The 21,295-nt window shown below is 33.8% G+C and overlaps 1 protein-coding gene across 18 annotated transcripts in view; it reads left to right on the top strand.

Moving 5' to 3' along the window:
* Nucleotides 1–21,295, top strand: part of LOC131682743 (trichohyalin) — a 133,337-nt gene that overhangs the window by 73,392 nt on the left and 38,650 nt on the right. For 8 of the 18 annotated variants that reach the window (XM_058964445.1, XM_058964447.1, XM_058964459.1 and 5 more), the window contains 7 exons: nt 5,629–5,718; nt 5,860–5,937; nt 10,169–10,186; nt 10,810–10,977; nt 11,042–11,530; nt 11,796–11,915; nt 20,811–20,831. In XM_058964445.1, coding sequence (XP_058820428.1) covers nt 5,629–5,718; nt 5,860–5,937; nt 10,169–10,186; nt 10,810–10,977; nt 11,042–11,530; nt 11,796–11,915; nt 20,811–20,831 — 984 coding nt within the window. The remainder of the gene's footprint in view (nt 1–5,628; nt 5,719–5,859; nt 5,938–10,168; nt 10,187–10,809; nt 10,978–11,041; nt 11,531–11,795; nt 11,916–20,810; nt 20,832–21,295) is intronic. The other 10 variants (XM_058964458.1, XM_058964454.1, XM_058964457.1 and 7 more) reach the window with 7 other exon arrangements.

Below are 21,295 nucleotides of genomic sequence, written 5' to 3'. Positions count from 1 at the left end.
AGAAGATCTCGGCGGATTTTTTTTTGTAATATTTGTTTTTGTTAAATAATTTATGTATTATGCAAATATTAGTAACAAATTTTTTTCAGGGTGGAGCCAAAAAAATCTTTTTAGCTTTTTCAAATAATTTATAATTATATCGAGAAGATTGTGTACAAATTTCAGAAAGAAATTCGAAGTATTTTACGAGATATTTCAATTACAATAGGCCTATCACTAGGCGTTTGGTGTAAAATTGCCTTGTTTTAAGTTTATAATTGTAATATCTCGCAAAGTATTTTGATATCCACTCCCAAATTTTTGCACAATTATTTTAACATGATTTTTAATATTTAAAGAAAATAATAAGTAAAAAATTGGTCCAACTTTAAAAAATTCAATTTGTTTCAAACAATTGCAAATTTCATAAGTTATATAACAAAAAGAAATTGCTATTTTTTCAGTAAGCTCACAACTTTTTCATTTAATATTTTTTTCCATATATCGAATCGTTTCCGAGTTATAAGTGATTGAAAAATGTTCAATGTTATAAACTTCAAAAGTTCAAAAACTAATAACTTGAAAAAAAAATCATATTTAGCCAAAATAAAAAATACGTGTCAATTACTTTAACTAATGAATGCAAGAAAAAAAAATGGAAGGAATTCAAATTTTGATTGTAAATCAGACGTGGAATGACCCATATATTTTGATCCTATTGATCACCAAAGATCCTCCTTCCTAACTGGGGTATGCCAAAAAATTATGTTAGCATGATGCATTAGAACTGGTAATAGTTACAGGACGCCAGATCAAGAAAATAGAAGTTGAACCATCTACAATTCGTTTGCTAAATCAGAAGATTTTGTGCAAATTTCGACATTCTCTTCGATCGAACATTTTATGGATATTTTTCTACTCATTTCGATTTAGCGTCATCTACACCTTTTAAACGTGTAGCTTAGAACACCTTGCGTTTTCCAGCACTGTCAAGGATTGTCATATTCGGTTAGCGCATAAATACTGAGAACTCTAGAATATCCATTGTTGCAACGAGAGTAAATTGTAACTTGTAAATAAAAATAAATAATAAAAATCAAATTAAACATCAATAATTCGTTGATGTACTATAGCCTTTCTTGTGACAAAGAACATGGATTGTCTTAGATTTGGCTTTGTTTTCATTAAGAACTTTTCAAAATTTCGTTTAGTTTCTAGTGACAATATGAAGTAATTAGAACTAAAAGCTTTATGCAGGAGCGGGTAAAGCGTAGTTGGTAAATTGATTACCTTTTACGCAGCTCATCACGGTTCGTTCATCAATCCCGCACATGTAGGGTTAGAAATTTTTCTAAAGAAATTTTCTAACCCAAAAAGAGGCGAATAACCATAAGGTTAAAACCTGTATAATCGAAATAAAAAAGCTTTATACAATAATTTTTTAAGCCCCTCCCGAAATAAACTCCTGGCTACGGGCCTGTTCCGGTTCCGGAGTTACGGATTGAAGAGTGCGCAGCAAATTCCCATATAAACTGGTACCACCATGATGTTCAAATGATGTAAAACATATTAAAATTGATGTAACATTACTCTAGTTTGCGGGTCTGGATCACTAATGATCAATTAAAGCAGCTTTGACGACATTGGCCACCTATGACGGTTCATGACGCCACCGGGGAACCCGCCAAGTTCCTAAGCCAATATCACACCCATTCCCCAACGAATTCTCTACCGATTTTTATAAACTTGATTTCAAATGAAAGATACAGTAATACCATGGACTGCTGCTGAATTTCATTCGGTTCTGACTCCTGCTTCCGGAGTTACAGGGGTGTTAGTAAGGATACACTGGAATTTCCCATATAAATCGGTACAATCGTAATACCTCAGAGACTAAAAACTATTGAAATGGTCACCAAATTACTTCTAATCACAGATCTAGATCACTGATTGCCAATCAAACATTCTTTGAATATATTGTCTACTGTCGACGATTCCGGAAGTCCGGAGTTCCGGGCATATTCCACAATTAAAGTCACATCGGTTCATCGGTGATGACTGAACCGATTTTCTCAAACCAAGTCTCAAATGGAAGGCAAAATATGCAGTTGAGTATTGCGTCGCTGCCCCTACCCCCCCCCCCCCCCCGCCTTGCCCGTTACACCTCCCTCCTTCATCACTCTCCTCCCCTTGGACCACCCTCACTCCCGCATTTCCTTATACCGAAATAAGATAAAGGATTTCTGACGCATCCTCCACTCCAACTCTACTAACCCCCCATTCCCTCCACTTTCAAACCCATTCCACCAACATTTCAAAATATAATCACATGAAGATAACATTGAATTCTTGCTGATTAAGCTAATTAAATATTATTCTTTTGCCTTTCTCATATAGAAAGATTATGTAATTGCTCCAAAAACCGACTTTCTAACCGAGGCCCAAAGGTGCAAGTCTCATATAACATTCGACTCAGTTCGCCGAGATCGCAAAATATATGTGTGTATGTATGTGTGTATGTATGTATGTATGCATGTATGTATGTATGTATGTGTGTATATTTGCGGATTTGTTAACAAAATGTCCACATCGGTTTCTCGGAGAAGGCTGAACCAATTTCTCAAACTAAGATTCAAATGAAAGGTATAATATTCCCATAGGTTACTATTGAATTTCATTTTCAACTGACATCTTATTCCGGATTACGAGTTGAAGAGTATGGCTACAAAACAAAATTTGTTGATTTGTCCACATCGGTTTCTCGGAATTTTCTGAACCGATTTTGACAAACTTGATTTTAAATGAAAGGTCCATCAGCTGCTGTTGAGTTTTGTATGGATCCGAGTTCTGGTTCTTGAATTACAGGATGATACGTACAATCACGCAGTGAATCCCGATTCTAACAAATTCTGCGATGAATGTAAAAAGGTGAAATTTTTTCCAAAATGTAAACACAACTGTTGAATTTGTAGATCTAGGTCACCAACAGTCATTCAAAGTCTCTTTGGCCACACTGGCCACCATCGACGGATCCGGAAGCATCCAAATTCAGAATAACGGTTATATTGGTTTCTCGAAAATGGCTAGAACGATTTGATCAACTTAGTCTTAAATGAAAGGTGTTGTGTCCCCGGAAACTGATATTAAATTCCATCTCCATCCGACTTCCGGCTCCGCAGTTACGAGTTGTGGAGTGCGATCACATAGAAAACTCCGATTCAAACCGATACCGCGATGAATGCAAAAAGGTGCTCTTATATACACTTACCAAGTGTAATAAAAATGAAAGACATTTCCATAATGTTATATTGTACGAAGCTATTATCAGCTATTAAATCATAGTTTGGAGAAATGAGAAAAGCACAATTGCACCGCTAGGTGGATTAAAACAGGTTTTTATGTTTGTGTTGAATCTGCGAATAACACTATTTTTTCAAAATATAACGTTACATTTAAACTAGAAGCTCAAGTATCAATCTTTAATTTTGGCGTAAAGTAACCGGCGTGGCGTAAAGTAACCCCCGATGATGGTTTCTGTGAACTTTGTTCTAAATTTAACAAACATTGACTTAATTTGGCTACCTGTTCATTTTAGCCACAGTTCCCTCACACAGGTTTATCACACGTCGACTAGTGCCCAATTCGAGACTAAAACATGTTATGAAACTTCTCTGAAAAGCAAGACTAAAACATTTTATGAAACTTCTATGAAAAGCGATGGGGCGGTGCTTCACTTTTTTTGTTTTTTAGCAGTTGTATTTCAGCAGCGTGTAAAATGTTTAAAATGATAACCGGAACAACGTTAATAGATAACAATTGTGTTGTATTTTCAATGTTGTTGAACTCCAAAACTAATCAAATGATATACGTTTAGTTCCATTTTTTTAAATAACTTTTGATATATATTACAAAAGCAACGAATGTTATGGGGTTTGGCATAAGTTTATTAGTTGTATGATTTCTTGCTTTCAACTCATTATTCCATTCCAATCACCACACAAGCATCTTTTCCAATCATGAATTGACTATCGAATTGACTAAACGAAACCATCGACTTTCGCGCTTCAGTAACTTTGATGTTCAATATCAAAGTATTGATATTTCTGTACATACATAGCAAAACTATGCATTTACTAAATGTGTACCAGATTTATATACTGCGACTATTGAGTACTGTCCGTTATTAGAACATATTTTATACAAAATCATGTAGATCACTGAGCAAACGGTAATGTCAATCACAAATGTCAATTATTGCCTATCGAGTAGTTGTAACCGATAACGAAATGTTTGGAGCGAACATTGCGACATACACTTAAATTTTGCATCAATCCAAAGCGTTTAGAAAAAAATAAATCACAATCACCTTCAGACATTGCGTTAAACGAGCCAGATCTTTATACCTACCTTGGTCTTATGTAAAACAAACTGTTTGTATTCATATATACAAGTAAAGATAGAGTGAAAGAATTAGATATATTTATATACTATCTAGTGTATTACAACGAAACATTTAGATACTATAGAGCAACGTATACCTTTCAACATAGTGTACTTTACAGGCGAAACAAAAACAGCGAGTGCCCGTTTCCCAAAAGTGATATATTTGTTGTAAAACCATTTACTTGGAACGACTCATGAAATTCAGTCAAATGTGCATATGAACAAAAGGGAAAAATCCAGTTATATAGTAGATAGCTCCTAAAATAGCTAATAGATAAATATATTTCGAACGAACAAAACACACGATGTTGAACAAAGTCTTTCGCAAGTGAAGGTTGATTAGCTAAGATATATGCGCCATTAGACATTAATTTACGATTTAACTTGTTCAATTATTACTGATGCCAAATCAAAATAAGATTGCCAATCATTAACCAAAACACCAATCAATTTAGTGTATACTTTAGCAATGATTTGGCTTCAAATTTCGTTCAACAGTTAAACGCGTTACATGATACCTAAAAGTGTTCAGTTTTCCGATGAAATGAGTTCAAAACTTTGAATTGTTTGTTAACTAGTTGTTAACGTATTGTTGATTTCCCGTAGAGTTTATATCCTGTTGATTATGTAGACAACATTTAAAATTATGATAAACGAGAGCAATTAAAAATGAAGCCAAATCTAGTGATAGCAGCATTGATGATAGTACCTATGAAATGTCAGACTTTACCTTTTATTGTTTCCGTTAGTTTTGAAATGAAACTAAGCGAATAATAAATCATTGATTGTAAATAGATAGCAGATGTTGATAAATTATATGACAAGAATCGAAAGCTCAATAAGGCGTTAAATTTGCTGCTAAAAGCTAAACGAATACACGTACACACATGCACACATCTGTTGTGACATTATATAACCGTCGAAAGTCAGTAACACAAATGACTAATGCTCAATCCTATGTATTGTACAGCATCGAAGTTGTTGTTTATAAAGTTATGCTTAATTTATTATCTTATCATGCTTTAAGTAATCGAAAACAATCGTAAATCGCTTCAAACATTGTATCCAATTAGATTAAGTATGCGGTCAAGTAGATCATATTCAAATCAGCTTCAATAAACTGTTTTCTTTATTTCTATGCAATCACAAACCAGGTGAAAATTTTTAATTACATTCACTCCCAATCTCCATGTTTACTAATTTAAGCTGGATGAGTTCAGACTTGAGATACAGCGCCGTGACCAAGAGATAATGGCTATGGCTGCTAAGATGAAAACCCTGGAGGAGCAGCATCAGGTGATTACCAATCTACGCGAATAATTGAATTATGCTATGGCTTATCCCATAGTCCTAACCAGGCGATTAATCAGTCTCAATTAGGTGTCATTGTGATAGAAGGCGCTAACGCAGTACTCAATTTTCTTTCGATTTTCGCAGGACTATCAACGTCACATTTCGGTGCTAAAGGAGTCACTGTGTGCAAAGGAAGAACATTATAATATGTTACAAGCGGATGTAAGTAGTTGACAAAGCAATTATCTACTAGTTGAACATCACCGATTCGTGTCTTTGTTGTTATACACGTATTACACCCACACAAAGGTTGACATATCATATTGATGGCGTTAATTCTTTCACTGTAGATTTTTAACTGTTTTGTTGAACTTTTCTTTGTTTCTTATAGTTTGATCGCAAGCAGTATGTTATTAATGCTTTCTGGAGATTGTTACTGTTAATTTACAACTAGAGTTGGATAGACCGTCGAATAGTAATTTGCGTCAAAATCCGTTGGAATTTGTATAACCAGACTAACCAAAGCAGTAGGCAGTAATATGCCGCAAAATATTGTCATCAATACGTTATAAAATGCCATCCAACATAGAGAAGTGATGCTTTCAAAATTACTCTTACTTGGATTTAAAACTATATCATTAGAAAAACTAATATTATACACCAAATGGTGAAATTATACCCTTCTTATATACTCACAAAAGGTACAAATAATTTATTCAATATCCAATCTACAATTTGAAGTTTGGATACAATGATTACTTGTTAGTTTAGGGTCATTTTCCGAGGTGATCTGTTATTGACACAATCTCTCCATTGTTGCAGAAATTTTGAATAGCTCGGTTATCATTAAGAGAAACCGTCGGGCAATACAAAGTGTTTCTGGGATCAACTGTAATGATGAATGTGTCAAAGAAATGTTTCTAAATTTTGTTATGCAATATTGCTCTATTTAAATATTGAAAAATATTGCTTTCTATTATTGAATACGTTTTCATATCGAGTGAAAATCTATTTTCCCCGCTAAATGTAATCTTTGAGAGAAAAATATTTTTTTCTCTCTTTCTTCTTTTTTTATAATCGCTTCGTGCTAATTGGTCGACACTGCATCTAGCAGTGTGGCTCGGGTTTGTCGGGTCGAAAGGTAAGACGCAGATGTCATAAGCCACTCGTTTTATGTTTGAACTCTTGTTAGGAAACATTTTTAAATCTTAGAAGAGACGTAGCACTGCATACTTTTTTCCGCCGAATCCTAACATTTTTTGCAACATTGCCGAGATTTTTCATTTTTCGTCCTAAAAGCTACAATTGTTTACTGAGAAACGGGAAATATTTTGCTGAAAATCAGCGACAAACGACACTTTTTCCGAAATATAAGTATAAACATTTAATGATTACTCTGTTGTGCGGGAAATTGAGCTGAGCTATGTGTATAGCCATGTGCACTAAGAGTTATCTGCAATATCTATCAAAACTGAATTAAGTACCAAGAGTTCCTTTAACCTTCATTAGGTGCTCACTTTTTGTAAGAAATAAGGTGTTAGCGGATCATATTGACTCCGATTTCAAACTCAGTTTGAAGACACATTTTAAGCCAAATATATATGAACTTGTACCTAAATTGTTTGTTAATGTTTCAATTTTCAGTTTCTGGTAAATTCTACCGTTTTGACTAGGCTGGCCAGTGGTAATCGGTGCCGAATTGGGTCATGTTTGGTATACATAGATGTATGCAGAACTGTCATCATAAATCACAGGTTTATTGACAGAATACTAATAATAAACACAAACACAACAAAAATGAGAATGTATATTTATATATATATATATATATATATATATATATATATATATATATATATATATATATATATATATATATATATATATATATATATATATATATATATATATATATATATATATATATATATATATATATATATATGTATATATATATCAAATTTGTACATGATATCTCGATACCGATTCCGGCGGTATAGTAGTATTTCTTATAATATTGAACAAGCGACAATGGTGTCAATCAATATGTAATATTCTGGAAAGCTTACATATAATCCCATCTAAAATGATATTGATACTTTAACTCAATTATTTAACCTGGATTCCACATGAAAAGTATCCGGAAAATCCGGAACATCCGTATAAATTGCTCAATTCATGAATCTAGTCATAGAGCTCTGAATTTTTTGCAGATCTTCCGGAAAGATTCTGCGAAACCAATAGGATCATTGTTCCGGTCGCAAATACGATTTCTTTGCAATAATAATTCAGAATAAAAACTTTCAAGAAAACCACAGACTTCCAGATCCAGTTACGAATCTTCCGGAAGGTCACATTACCAATAGGGTCCCCAGCTCAGTCACAACTGCGAATTTTTGCGAATGATATTCCCAAAAATATTTTCGCAAAAACAAATGTTTTCGAAAAAACTTCAGAATTATAGGACTCGATTTATGAGTTAGCCAGCTTTACGAATGTTGCGGATCTTCCGGATGGATGATTTTCATGTAGAATCCTGGATCAGTATTTGGTGATTTTATATAAGCTTCCAAGAGTAGTAAAAAAGTTTGGGATCAGTTTTATTGATTGATTGCATTGTCGCTTGTTCAGTAATATGAGAAATACTATTATATCGCCGGAATCGGCACAGGGATCGTAATCCGGAACATACAAGATCGTTCGTATCATATACAAATTTGATATATACATGCTCGTTTTTGTTTTGTTTGTGTTTATTATTAATTCTGTCAATAAATGTAAGATTTATGATGACAATTCTGCATACTTCTTTGTATGCCAAAAATGATCCCACTCGGCACCGATTTCCACTGGGCAGCCAGGCCAGAAACGGTAATATTTACCAGAAACTGAAAATTGATACTCAAACAAACAATTTGGGTACAAGCTCATATAGATTCGGCTGAAATTGTGTATTAAAACTGAGTTCGAAATCGGGGTCAATATGACCCGCTAACATCTTATTTGTAACTTTTTTGTACAGCCCTTCAGGAATGTCCGAAAATTCTGAGCTCTATTGAAAATTGTTGCCCTCCATGAAAGAGGAAAAGTCAAGAAATTTAAAATTTCTTCATTCAAAATTTAAAAAGTTATCGCAGTTTGAAAGTTCATTTTGGGTCATATTGACCCCAACACCTAAAGAAGGTTAAATCCTGCATATAGATCGCATATGAAGATTATCCTGAGATTCAAGATTAGGCGATTTGTGTACTCTAATTCTTTGGAATCAAATCGTAGGATGACGAATGAAAATACAGTTAAGAATTACGCTACGGTGAACCTCATTTACTGTAAAATAACAATTTCTAGGTGGCAATCGCGATATCAGCGAGCTTAGCTATAATTTCAATTTCAATACTTCAATAGTTCGATGCGTTTGAAGGGTCTTCTACATTTGGGGAAAATGGGCTTTTTAATTTTTATGCTTATCATTAATACAAAACTATTGCATAGTTAAACTGAGTGTGTCTAAGTGGTTTTAAAATGCATCTTAATCTTTAAACGCGGCATTCTAAAGAGTATGATTTTGGAAAATTGGTGGTCATGCTCCTGAACTACTCGTTGCATGTATGAAGCACACATTTTGTACAGACACTCAGTAATGTTGTCACTACTGTTCGTACTGGATAGAACAATCATTAATTCATAAATCATCATATGTGATTGTTTATACTTAAAAATAAATCACAGAAATTAAAATTCAAAATAAAGGGATTTTCGCAAATTTTGAGTTAATCTTCTCAATTTAGTACGAACAGAAGGTACTTTAAATCATCTGATTTTGATGAACAGTACTTAAAATCGTGTGTACCATCGCCCCGTGTCAAGCTTGGAGGATCAAGTTGTCTTTTTCAAAACGGGCACAAATGTTAATGGCCAAACTAAACAGGGTACTTTACATTAAAGATAATCGTATCTTTAAAACAAATTAAAGTCTGTCAATAGTAGAAGACAATCTTACAAAATAACGCAACACCAAAGCTACGCTTTTTAAGTATTTCGAATTTCCATCTTCTCGTTTGAGTTCAACAAAAAAAATATTAGGATAAAATAACATATTTATACATATATTTTCTTATGAGTTATTAACTTTTTTATGCCACTGTCGAGCTAAAGCAGCACTGATTTAAACTTTCAACCAGCTTCTGGGACACACATTTTACTGCACATTGAAAAGAGGGAGAATACATTCGAATACTTTCTCGAAAACAGTTTCACACACACGAGTTGTACAACTCATACACTCCAGAAAACTCTGGTCATTTTTTGTAAATATGTACCACACAATTAGTAGTCAATTAGCTGATCTACGCTATTGCAATAAACGCAAATTTTACAATCTTTTTCTTCCACCCGGACGGCAAACGTAACTTCGCGTCCGTGATTCATCTTTCCAACTGATATTGTTCATTAGTTGATGGAACGTAAAATGGTATGTGGTAGTGTTGGTTTTCATTCCCCGATGCATTCTGTGATCTCGTGTAACTTTTTTTGGTTTTTTGTAAAGTTTTATGCTAACCTATTTCTTCGTGTGGTTTATCCACTGAATGTAGACTGTTGTTGAATTACACTTTTTTCCCATTATTGCCTTATTTAATAAAAACACTTAGCTTTTAATGTTCACCGTAATCTGTCTTCAAAAACTACTATCGCACTTTAGTTGATTTTATTCAGCTAGACTGGCTAGATTAGAAAAAATAAGAAATTCATGTTGAAACTTTTTATTACTTTTTACACGTACTAAATAAAACTTCATATACTCTGCATGGTGTATGGCCGTATGGGTATAATAACTCCATCAGAAGCATGATTTTTCACTTATTATTAACTTATTGTTTAGCACAGAGGAAATTGTCTTACAATATTAGTGTGGGTGTGAGCCGTTAAGAATTGCAATGAATATTGTGGTTAGAGATGTGAATTTTCGGTGAAAATGCAACACTTAAAGCAAGTTCTTGAATTGTGATATATTTATAATCTTATAGAGAAACTTTTCCATATTAGAATCGATCAAACAAAAGAATGCAGCGATTACACATGATCTTATCATTCTAGGTTGAAGAATTAAGAAATCGCCTTGAGGAGAAAAACCGAATGATCGAGAAAAAAACTCACAATGCGATGCAATCCGTTCAGGAAAAAAACCGTGCTCAAACAGAGTTAACAGAGTTAAAAGAGCACATGGACATTAAGGATCGTAAAATCAATGTATTGCAACGAAAGGTATTTTTTCTTATCACATTTGCAGAACATTTGAGGTTTTTATTTATTTATTTTTGTTTGTTAGATTGAGAACCTGGAAGATTTGCTTAAGGAGAAAGATAACCAAGTGGATATGGCGAGAGCCAGACTTAGCGCAATGCAAGCCCATCACTGTAGTTCCGAAGGAGCACTTTCCAGTTTGGAAGAGGCTATTGGTGACAAGGAAAAACAAATGCAGCAACTTCGTGACCAGCGTGATCGAGCTGAATCGGAAAAGAAAGAAGAACGTGAGCTGCATGAGCGGGAACTGGCAGAATACAAAATGAAACTTCACACATTAGACAGCGAAGTGGAGAAACTAACCACACGGCTCCATCGGGCGCTCAATGAGAAGGATCGTCTCGAATCAAAATTGGAGTGTTCCCAAAGTGAGCTTGGGAAATCCAAAGCAGAGCTTGATAAGGCAGCAACTGATGTTGGTCGCAGTGGAGCCGACTGGGAAAATGCCAAGCAAAGGATTTCAAGACTCGAGCTTGAAAACGAACGACTTCGTGCCGATCTGGAACGCTCCCAGGTATACATGTATATATATATATATATATATATATATATATATATATATATATATATATATATATATATATATATATATATATATATATATATATATATATATATATATATATATATATATATATATATATATATATATATATATATATATATATATATATATATATATATATATATATATATATATATATATATATATGTTGAATAACTTCATATTGAAAATTATATTCAATTTTGTTTTCTCTGCATATTATTAACATAATAAGCAGACGACGTTTGGTAGGTCAACGTTAAGCACCTCCCAAGAACTGGATCGTGCCCAGGAACGTGCGGATAAGACATCTGCTGAGTTACGAAGAACTCAGGCTGAATTGAGAGTCACACAAGTAAGAATCACTTTTTCTGTAATTGGTATATCCAATTGTTAGAAAATCATATCTTGAACTTCGTACTCTGCTATCTATTTCTTAACTATTTTTTCAGGGTAAAGTTACTAATATCTTACAAACGCCTATTTTGTGCAAGTACATTTTACCACTGATAACGATATCTTACTCCGTCGTCATAAAAGAAACAAACATAATAGGCAAAAAATTAGTAATTTTACTCAACAAACCTCATCTCGAATCAGTTCAGTTATTATCTTCCAATACAGATCATTTATGCAATATGGAAAATCATTGTACGATTTTGTGTGTCTCATTTGTAAACACTTTATTATGTAACATCTCTTCCATGACTCACATTATATTTTTTCTCGAAGTTATGGTTTTGTTTGTACATCACCCAACCTTTAGTCACTATCTATTTCCGCTAGTAATTGGCTAGAGTATGAACATTTTCCAAATTGGTAGCCAATAGTTCCTCGTTGTAGTATCAACCTATATTCACACAACCAAGTCCGTCATAGTAGGTGTTTCGTCTAATGTGTATGCTTGTTCCTTGGCAAGTAACGACAATTCAATGATATCGGTCGTATGCAGCAATTGGCATGTGCTAAATTCTCTGTTTCTATGTTCCATTCGCCATTTATAGTGTATTTTCGTGCGCTTAGAAAATGTTCGCTTTTCAGGACAAGTAACACGTTTTTACATGTTAAATTTAATTGATGTTGTATAGTAGTAAAAACGCCAAGGATGAATGGAAAATACATCAGTATTTCTAATTGGTTGAGCACAAATTTACACAATCAGACAGGAACAGTGTCACATTCAGATAAAGCTAAGTAAATGCAGATTTGGAATTTTTGTTGAAAAAATTTAATAACTCGAATAAAACCATCCAAATATCATATTCAATCGAACGTATTTCAAACACTACCTATAACGTGTTGCTTTTATTTGTATAAGAGAATAATAGTGTAAACATTTCAAATTACTAGCGTCCTGCGGAAGAAAATTAAAATTGAATGAATTATTGTGCGAAGTTTCTATAAACTTACCATCTTAAAAAAAACCGTGAATAAACATATAAGCAAGCAACACCTTAGTTACATTTACACCATCAATCTTAATTGAGGCAGAGTTGTTACTATCTGTATCAACATTTATGTTGTTGTGACTTGTAACAGCGAATTATCCATATGAAATCATGTATTGATTCATATGCTCCATCTATCCATCTGCATCCGAATAATATTTACTGTTGATTCCATGATGTGAACTTTTAGAAAATCAGGAAGAGATGCACGATGGATTTTAAATAAAAATTCCAGTCTCTCTTTGTTTACTTTCACTATCGATTATTAGTCAGCTATTTTACAACGCTTCAATAATTTTCCAATTCAGATGGAACGACTATGGTTAGCATGTTATGCAAAGAATTAAGGTAGAACACAAAAAATATTTCGGTAATTTTTCTAGACACAATAAAGAGATGAATCGATATCTTGTAAAATGGAATTTATAATACTAGTTATGAAGCACAAAAAAAAGATTGAAGCATTTTCCCGTAAGTGCATATTTTTGAAAAAGGTCTTGCGCTTAAAATTAAGTATTTTTCGATTCCTTATAACAATAGCAAGTGACGTTTTTTTCTATGATTGAATGCTCTTTTTCGCGAAATAGCGCTCGTTTTAGTGAAGTCGGCAATGTCATAAAAATCGAAACAAAATTTTTGTTTACAAATTAACCAATGAAAAAATAAAATCCTACGTACGTTGTTGGTAAAATCCATTTTGAATATATTGTGAAAATTTCTATCATTTTTTGGAGTTTCCAGCACGCTTGGGTATAAGAGGCGTTGAGGCAGAATTGCAAAATTTAACATATAGCAATTCCAATTAATGTTGCCCTCGATATTTTGGTATATCATTTTCAAGACTCTAAAGCACACCAATAAAAGAATTCCGTTCTTTTTTAAATTATACAGTGTTGTAACCCCTTAAGGGACAAACGTAATTGTGACAGAGTTATTAACCTTCCAGCAGTCGGGCCGTTGTATAGAACACAAGACCTTCGGAAACTCTAGTGAAATCTTCTTTGAGCATTAGAAGTTGCTCATTTGGGGAGCCATTCACGCGACTACCGGAGACTTAATGAATAAGAACGCAAACAAAGATAAGTATATTCATTCTTGTTTACGTCCTGATAAAAATATACTCTTTCTGTGTGAAATATTAAAATCAAGTCTTGGTAATACACTCCGAAATGGAACAGTGCCGGACCTACAGAACATGTCTCACACGACCACACGTCCCAGAAAGAGTTTCGCCTGTGCTAATTGCCCCCCGGAACAAATGCAATTTGCGAATGCGATTTAAAGGCAATTTCAATACCTTGAAAAATTTTCTGGCGGCTGAAATGGATTTGGTTGTTTTTCGCGTTTTTCAAACATGGCGGTTCATGTTTGGCTTAAGCTTAATTTTTTTTTTGAACAATTGGTGTGTTTTCACTTGTACTTTATTTGTCTAGTGCACTTCATTTAGCCAACGAATGTGGGAATTGTGGAATCGTGTGTATGTATAGTAGAACAAGATCTCTGACCTAAAATCTTAATGAACGTCAGATTGTGATAAGTTTTGAAGTGCAATATCAATTTCACCATTGATTCTTACTATAATTTGGTGGTGATTACCTAGTATACTGGTAAGTATATGTGAGTAGGTAATGAATCCGAAAATAAGCATTTTTAATTTTCATATTAGGCAATTAAGAGCGATCAAAAGGTGCGTTCCGTGGGCGATTTAGGGACGATTTAAGGGCGGGTTGGGCAGCAAAAAAATGACGGCGGTAAATCGCCCAAATGTTGCATTTGAAATAGCTCCCTAATTACCAGCAATTTGCTGGTAAATTGAAGGGCAATTAGCGCATCCGAATTGGCAAATAGCCCCCCGTTAGTCAGCAACTTGCCCTTTTTGACTGGGTGTATTTCGTAATGGTTTGCATAATATGCTAGTCGAAATGAAACGCTTCTAATGTGTAGTGAACTATTATTGGAAAGATTTATGTATTATCCGTTATAACAAAAAACGCTTTTGATCCACCTATCAGTGTGATGAGACATTTCTTATAACTCTCATCACTATTGAGAACATTTAAAACTTGATGCTTTGCGATGTTTTTGATAACACATACTACATGGGATAGTGGCAGGACTCAGAGAATCGCTCAAATCAGCATAGGACAACATCAGTGCTAGAAATCTCAAAGGCTAAACCAAAGCAATGTAAAAGCGGAAAAATGGCTCATAAAACAAACATTACATTACATCACCATCATTACTAAAATTTTCTTTTTCACGAAACTGTTCGATAATCTTTCGTCACCCGCGTTAGGAGTGCACGCTGCTCTGAAAATCTAGCGAAATCTGAGCATTCAGAGCCATTTGTGCGATTTTCGGAGGGTTAAATCTGAAAAGAATTCTAACTGCAATTCCATAATTTTCAGTTCAGCAATTCGAGAGATCGTGCTCACCGCAAGCTATGGAAAATAAATTGCGTTGTGGAACGACGGTCACTACTTCGTATGTTAAAAAACTATTAAAAATTCTCATATGCTCTATAATTTTCACAACCTTACTAGGGAAAGTTTTTTTTTAAAAATTGCCCACCACACTCCCCCACACCAGAGAACTCATACAAGAAAGCTGAAAATTCCTGTATTTTCTCGATCCGCAACATATAAACCCTTAATTATACCAATTAATTTAGGATACCCTTTTAACATAAACTATCACACGAATGGGAATAGGTTCGCCAAATTTTGGAAGAAGCCGATAAAATAACTCCTTGAAAACTACCAAAAAATTGGTGTAGTTCGATGCAATTGAAAAAAATATCCTCAAATAAGGGATGTACCTATTAGAGTGGGTGAATAATAAATACAGTAAAGACCCGTTTTTATCAGCCGCATGGTGTAGACTGACAAAATGAGGACATTGACTAAATCGGGACAATTTTTTTTATACTAAACTCAAACTATTAAAATATTCTGCCCTTTCCTTGATGGAGTCTGCTAGCTATTTCAGATAATTTAATATAAATTCCTCTTATTTTTTAAATTGATTTTTTTGCATATTTGCATCTTTAAGATAAGGAAAACATGCTCAAGAAAGGATTTGATCGACTTCAGCCTTGTTCGTCTGCTAGAGCCCATCAAAAATATTTTCATATGAGGCTGACAAAATTGGAGGGTGATCAAATCGGGTCTTCAATGTATCAAGTATTCGAAAAAGTTTCTTGCGGACGAGTGTAGAACGACTTTGTTTCTACTTACTTGGATTCAGCGGCGTAGCCAGAAAGTCAGTTTGGCGGGGGTTTGGTGAAAATCGAACTTTCTGTCCAAATGGTACAATTCCGAAACTGTCATCTTTGAAGTTTTAAAAGTATGCGGAAATTAATTTTTCAAAAAATATTAACAGAGTTCGTGTCTTGTTGAGACTGTCATTTAAAACAACTTTATTGCAGGCATGAATACTACGTGTAGGGTGTATATCGAGGTGTAAAATGATATTTACGAAATATTCCTTAGTCTATTTTATTCTAAAATAACTTTATATTGCGAGCGTTACAAACTCAAGCTTTGGATAAAATGTAAATTTTATTGTTTATAAACAGTAGAAGAGATTTATCATATACAGTAAAATCATAATAATATATTTTAAAGGTAAATACAAATAGCCTAAAATGGAGCACATGGAGCCTTCATGTTTTCAACAAAGTGGATTGTAGTAGCACTCCTCAAGATTTTGATGAAGACATTAAGTCTCGTAGTATATTTTTTATTATGATTGTGGGGGTTTTAACCTTTGGGTCATTCGCCTCTTTTCGGGTTGAAAAAATCTTTTTTGGAAAAATCTTGAGCGTTTTTTCAAATCGTCATATCTGCAATGAGTTACTCTCTTTGTTTATTTTCTCTTCTGTTAATAATTCGGTCATTTTAACATTTATCCCTCAACTCTTTGCATAATATGTTAGTTAAAACCATCATCTTGCGATCTGTACTGTAAAATGAGTGAAAAGTGTTATAGTGATGCCGTAAAAATCGAAAGAGAAAGTAAGCAAAGAGAGTAACTCATTGCAGATATGACGTTTTGAAAAACGCTCAAGAAATCTTTAAACCTATTTGCGGGGTTGGTAATCGAACCCAAGTGAGCTACGTATTAGGCGATCTATTTACCAACTATGCTATGTCCGTTACTCTAGAATTAAATTTGTTTGAAGAGTATATTTCTTGGAGGATATTACGCAAAATTTATTTTATCAGATGATATGCTGTTTATCGTTTGTAAAATTCATCGAAGATACTAATCTTCCGAAATTGGCGGTTGCAAAATTATGTGATCTTGACCTTAAATTACTCCTTTCGAACATTTATTTTACCTATTCATATAATTGGTAATTCAACAAAAATCAAATGCTCATCAAAATCGATCAGGACCTGCTAGAGTCAAACCGAAAATGACATTTTCATAAATATCTCTCTACTTTTGGAAAGTTGTCCTCGTTGTTAATCATATTACGTTTACGTCTCAACTCTGCGCATTCCCAAAAATAGAAACATGTTCTGCAAATGTTGAAAGTTATGCAGTGAGCAGTTCTATGTTTCATAGACATTAAATTAATTCCAACTTCGTTTCCTATTCAAAAAAGATCCTAATCCATATTACAGTACATCCCTTTAAAGGTGAGCTCAACAGGATACGAAATTATGATTGATTCCAGAATTCTGGGATGAGTTTCTATTGAAATGTTTTCATGCAGGTACTTGATAATGATGTCATTTGACACCTGTGAAATCAAGATCAATAGGTCACTTAATACAGGTCAGGCTCCCATTCTGACAAGTTTTCAAAAGTCCTCATGATGTTTGAAACAACAGGTTATCAATGTACCGATCAGATAATTATTTTTGTAATATTGAATTAAATCAGTCACCATCACTGAATTTTTAACTTCAGTCCATTAATTTTATTTTTAGTTTAAGGGGGTAGGGGGGCTGGTGTAAAACCCCAAAGACTCCTCTTGGCTACGCCGTTGCTTCGAGTTTTTTTATCGCTTTTCATTTTCAGATCGACCCGATGATTATATGTTATAAAATTTGCCGTCAGAAGGCTCGCGCGAATAAACTTTTTTGCACCGATAAGTGATCAAGTTCCATCTAGACAACTTGAAATTGTTCGGTGGTTATTTATAGCGGTTCTGGATTGAAAAAGGAAACACGATATTCATTTTATCGAAATAATATTTGACCTATTTATATGGATTATTAGTATATTGAACAATAAAAAGGCAAAAAAGGGTTATCCACAAACAACAAACCATATCTTTTACAGCATTCAAAATAAATATATGATGTCTCGTAGGTGAATTAATCAGCAAAAACACAATACTAATCGAAAGGGCTTATTTTATCCATTAAATTCTCCGAAGATACTATTGACCTAAAATTAGCCGTTTTGGCATTAATAATAATAGATTGCATGCTTTTGGTCTTATTTTTGGCTATGGGAAATGATAAAAATCTTTCGCAGGTATTTAATGTTAAATATCTCTTTTGATAATAGATTTCAACGATCTATAGACCGTTCGAAGGGTATTCGTATAAGCTGTCCAAAGATATATAAAGTGTTCATCTATGTTGTCAATTTCTGTAGATAATCTGAAAAAATCGCAAAAAACACCATTTTTACACATTCAAACATTCATATCTTAGAAACTAAAATCAGAATTAAAAACAAATTAATAGCCTTCTATCTGGGTTATAGGCCTTTCATTTAAAATTGGTTTGGATAAGATCGATTCAGCCATTGCTGAGAAACACGAATGAGAGTTTGTTTATTACATACACACACAGACATTGTCCCAAATCTTCGAGCTGAGTCGATTGGTATATTAGACTCGGCCTTCCGGGCCTCGGAAGAAATCTTGAATGTAAAAAAGTATCTCCCTTTCTAGCAACATCAGCATTCATTTCGTATTGTTGACAAAATCGTTCGAATGTACGATTTTAACATGGTCAACTACATCACAAAAATGCTCGCATGTTTCTTTTTATGAGATGGTGGGTAATGAACCGACACAAAAATTATATCCACTATGGTGGGGCAAATTGATCGTTTTTTCAGCACAGCTCTTTTTGGTTCTATTTTGAGTCCCAAGTAACTGTGCAAAATTTAGGGTCGATTGGTTTTAACCCGGCATAGTGCATTGCGTTTGAAATTTGTATCGAAATTAGTATGGGAAAGCCAACTTTTTTGCATTTTCGATTCTACAGATTACAATTCTTCCTGCAGTATGCAACTAATAGACAAAAGTATAGTTCAGGATATGTTGAACAACTTTGCCGAAGGATATATGGTGTTAGAATGTCTCTAAAATAAGTTATACCTGTTTAAAGTTCGATTTAATTGCCAAAAACCATTTTCTTTGCCAACACTGCCGGTGTACCAATGATATTTCATATAGCACACCGAAATAACATCATATGGTTTAGATTTAACACATTGGTATGTTTGAATAAATTATTCAAAATGTAACTGAGCAATGGAGCGTAGTAAGGGGAGGGAGGTGGCTTTAATATACAGAAATTCGAACTGAAATAACTGAAATATTGTCGAGTTCGAATATTCAGATGAATTATTTTAAAACATTTGCACAATGTCCTATGCATAATAGTCATGATGAAACGAAACATACTGTATCGCTCTGCATTGACTTATATCAATAAAAGTAAAATCAAGACTGAATCTACTGATGCTGACTTGATGTGTCGGAAGCCTGGTTTGGTTCGTAAATGGAAATTTGAAAATAGAAATTATCAAACGTTAATTTGAAAGAGTAGTGAAATTACGACACCGAAAGCTGATCAACGGGTTTCGAAACCGTTTCCGGAGTTTGAAAAAAACGCTTCGTCGTCCGGATCTGAAAACACTAGCTGGGTGAAGAAATTACAAAAAAATGCTGCTTGAAGCGACCTTCGCGGGCGGATCAATTGAAAGACTTGTTGGGGAACATATGGGAATTCAACCCATTTTCACATTGGTAGAAGACTCGGGTAAACATGGATTAGCTTTAAGAAGAAGCACTCCTTAGTGCACAAACTACAAAGCGAAGATTTGCTTGTTATGTTTAAGATGTGCCTCTATCTTCGAATGCTCCATGAGTGTTGCAACCATCAGTTGTAGATCATCAGCCACACATCATGTCATGTGTTGTCTAAGGTGACCGAGGATCTTGAATATCCTGCAACTGTCATCAGTTTGAAGTGGCATCAAGAACCTGTAAGCAGAGCAGGATGTTGGACATAATTTGCGTTCTGGACACCGGTGAGATCGTTTCTAATATTCTGTTTGAAATATTGATATATATGCTTTATGTTTGGAACAATATTGAATTTCCGGCCATATCTGGAAGTACCCATCTGATAGACCAACTAAACTGCTTCCCTTTTTTGGTTTGTTGCAAGAATATCTATAATTGAGTCCTTGCTTATTGAGCTTGTCCTACTGGTAAGCGGTATACAAATTGTTACAAATTTAATGTTAAAACTAAACGCACTATTGAAATGCTTGCTTATATGAGACATGGTTAAATCAAATATTCTTACTAGTTTTCAAAATACAGATGAAATTATATTAAAGAAGATCGCTCTTTTCTATATCATCAAGAAACAGCCTACATTTATTTAAGTAGACGTAGTAGATTTCATTCGAACCCATTTTATTTTATTCAATAGATACACATTTAGCTAAGCGATGATCACGATAGATCTATTTGCTAGTAATAAACATACAAAACAAAACGAGAATATACTGATAACACATTCACAAACATTTTATAGGAACAGACAGTAGACAATTTTGTGAGTAGACAACTTAACTTTGAGAATGCTTTTTTGAATTTTTAACACTTCGTTTTCGAAAATATCTTCTCCGTTTCTTTCACAGTTACACTTTTATCTCTTCTCATTAACTTCACAATCCAGTATCAACTACAGCTATTTGCTATTTAGACAGTTTAGTTCGGCATTCAATGTTAAAGTTTTTTTTTATATAGTATCTGCTACAAACTTGAATTTATTTTCTTCGTACTCAGAAGAAAATAATAAGAATACACATTAACAACACATTCGATACTACGTTAGAGAGAAAAGGAAACTCTCGCACAGTCACGGCTTTTGCGTTTTCTGATATTGGTTCATTACAAAATTGATTATTACCTTTATTGTACAGCATTGAGATTGTTTCCAAGACAACAGAAAATTTAGTTTTTGCCTTCCTATTACATTTTCACTACTTATGTACACTGTTTCGTTCGCTCTTTATT

This window comes from Topomyia yanbarensis, chromosome 2 (assembly GCF_030247195.1).
Source record: "Topomyia yanbarensis strain Yona2022 chromosome 2, ASM3024719v1, whole genome shotgun sequence".
NCBI lineage: Eukaryota > Metazoa > Arthropoda > Insecta > Diptera > Culicidae > Topomyia > Topomyia yanbarensis.
The sequence above is the reverse complement of the archived record's forward strand: the minus strand, read 5'-3'. Positions and strand labels throughout refer to the sequence as shown.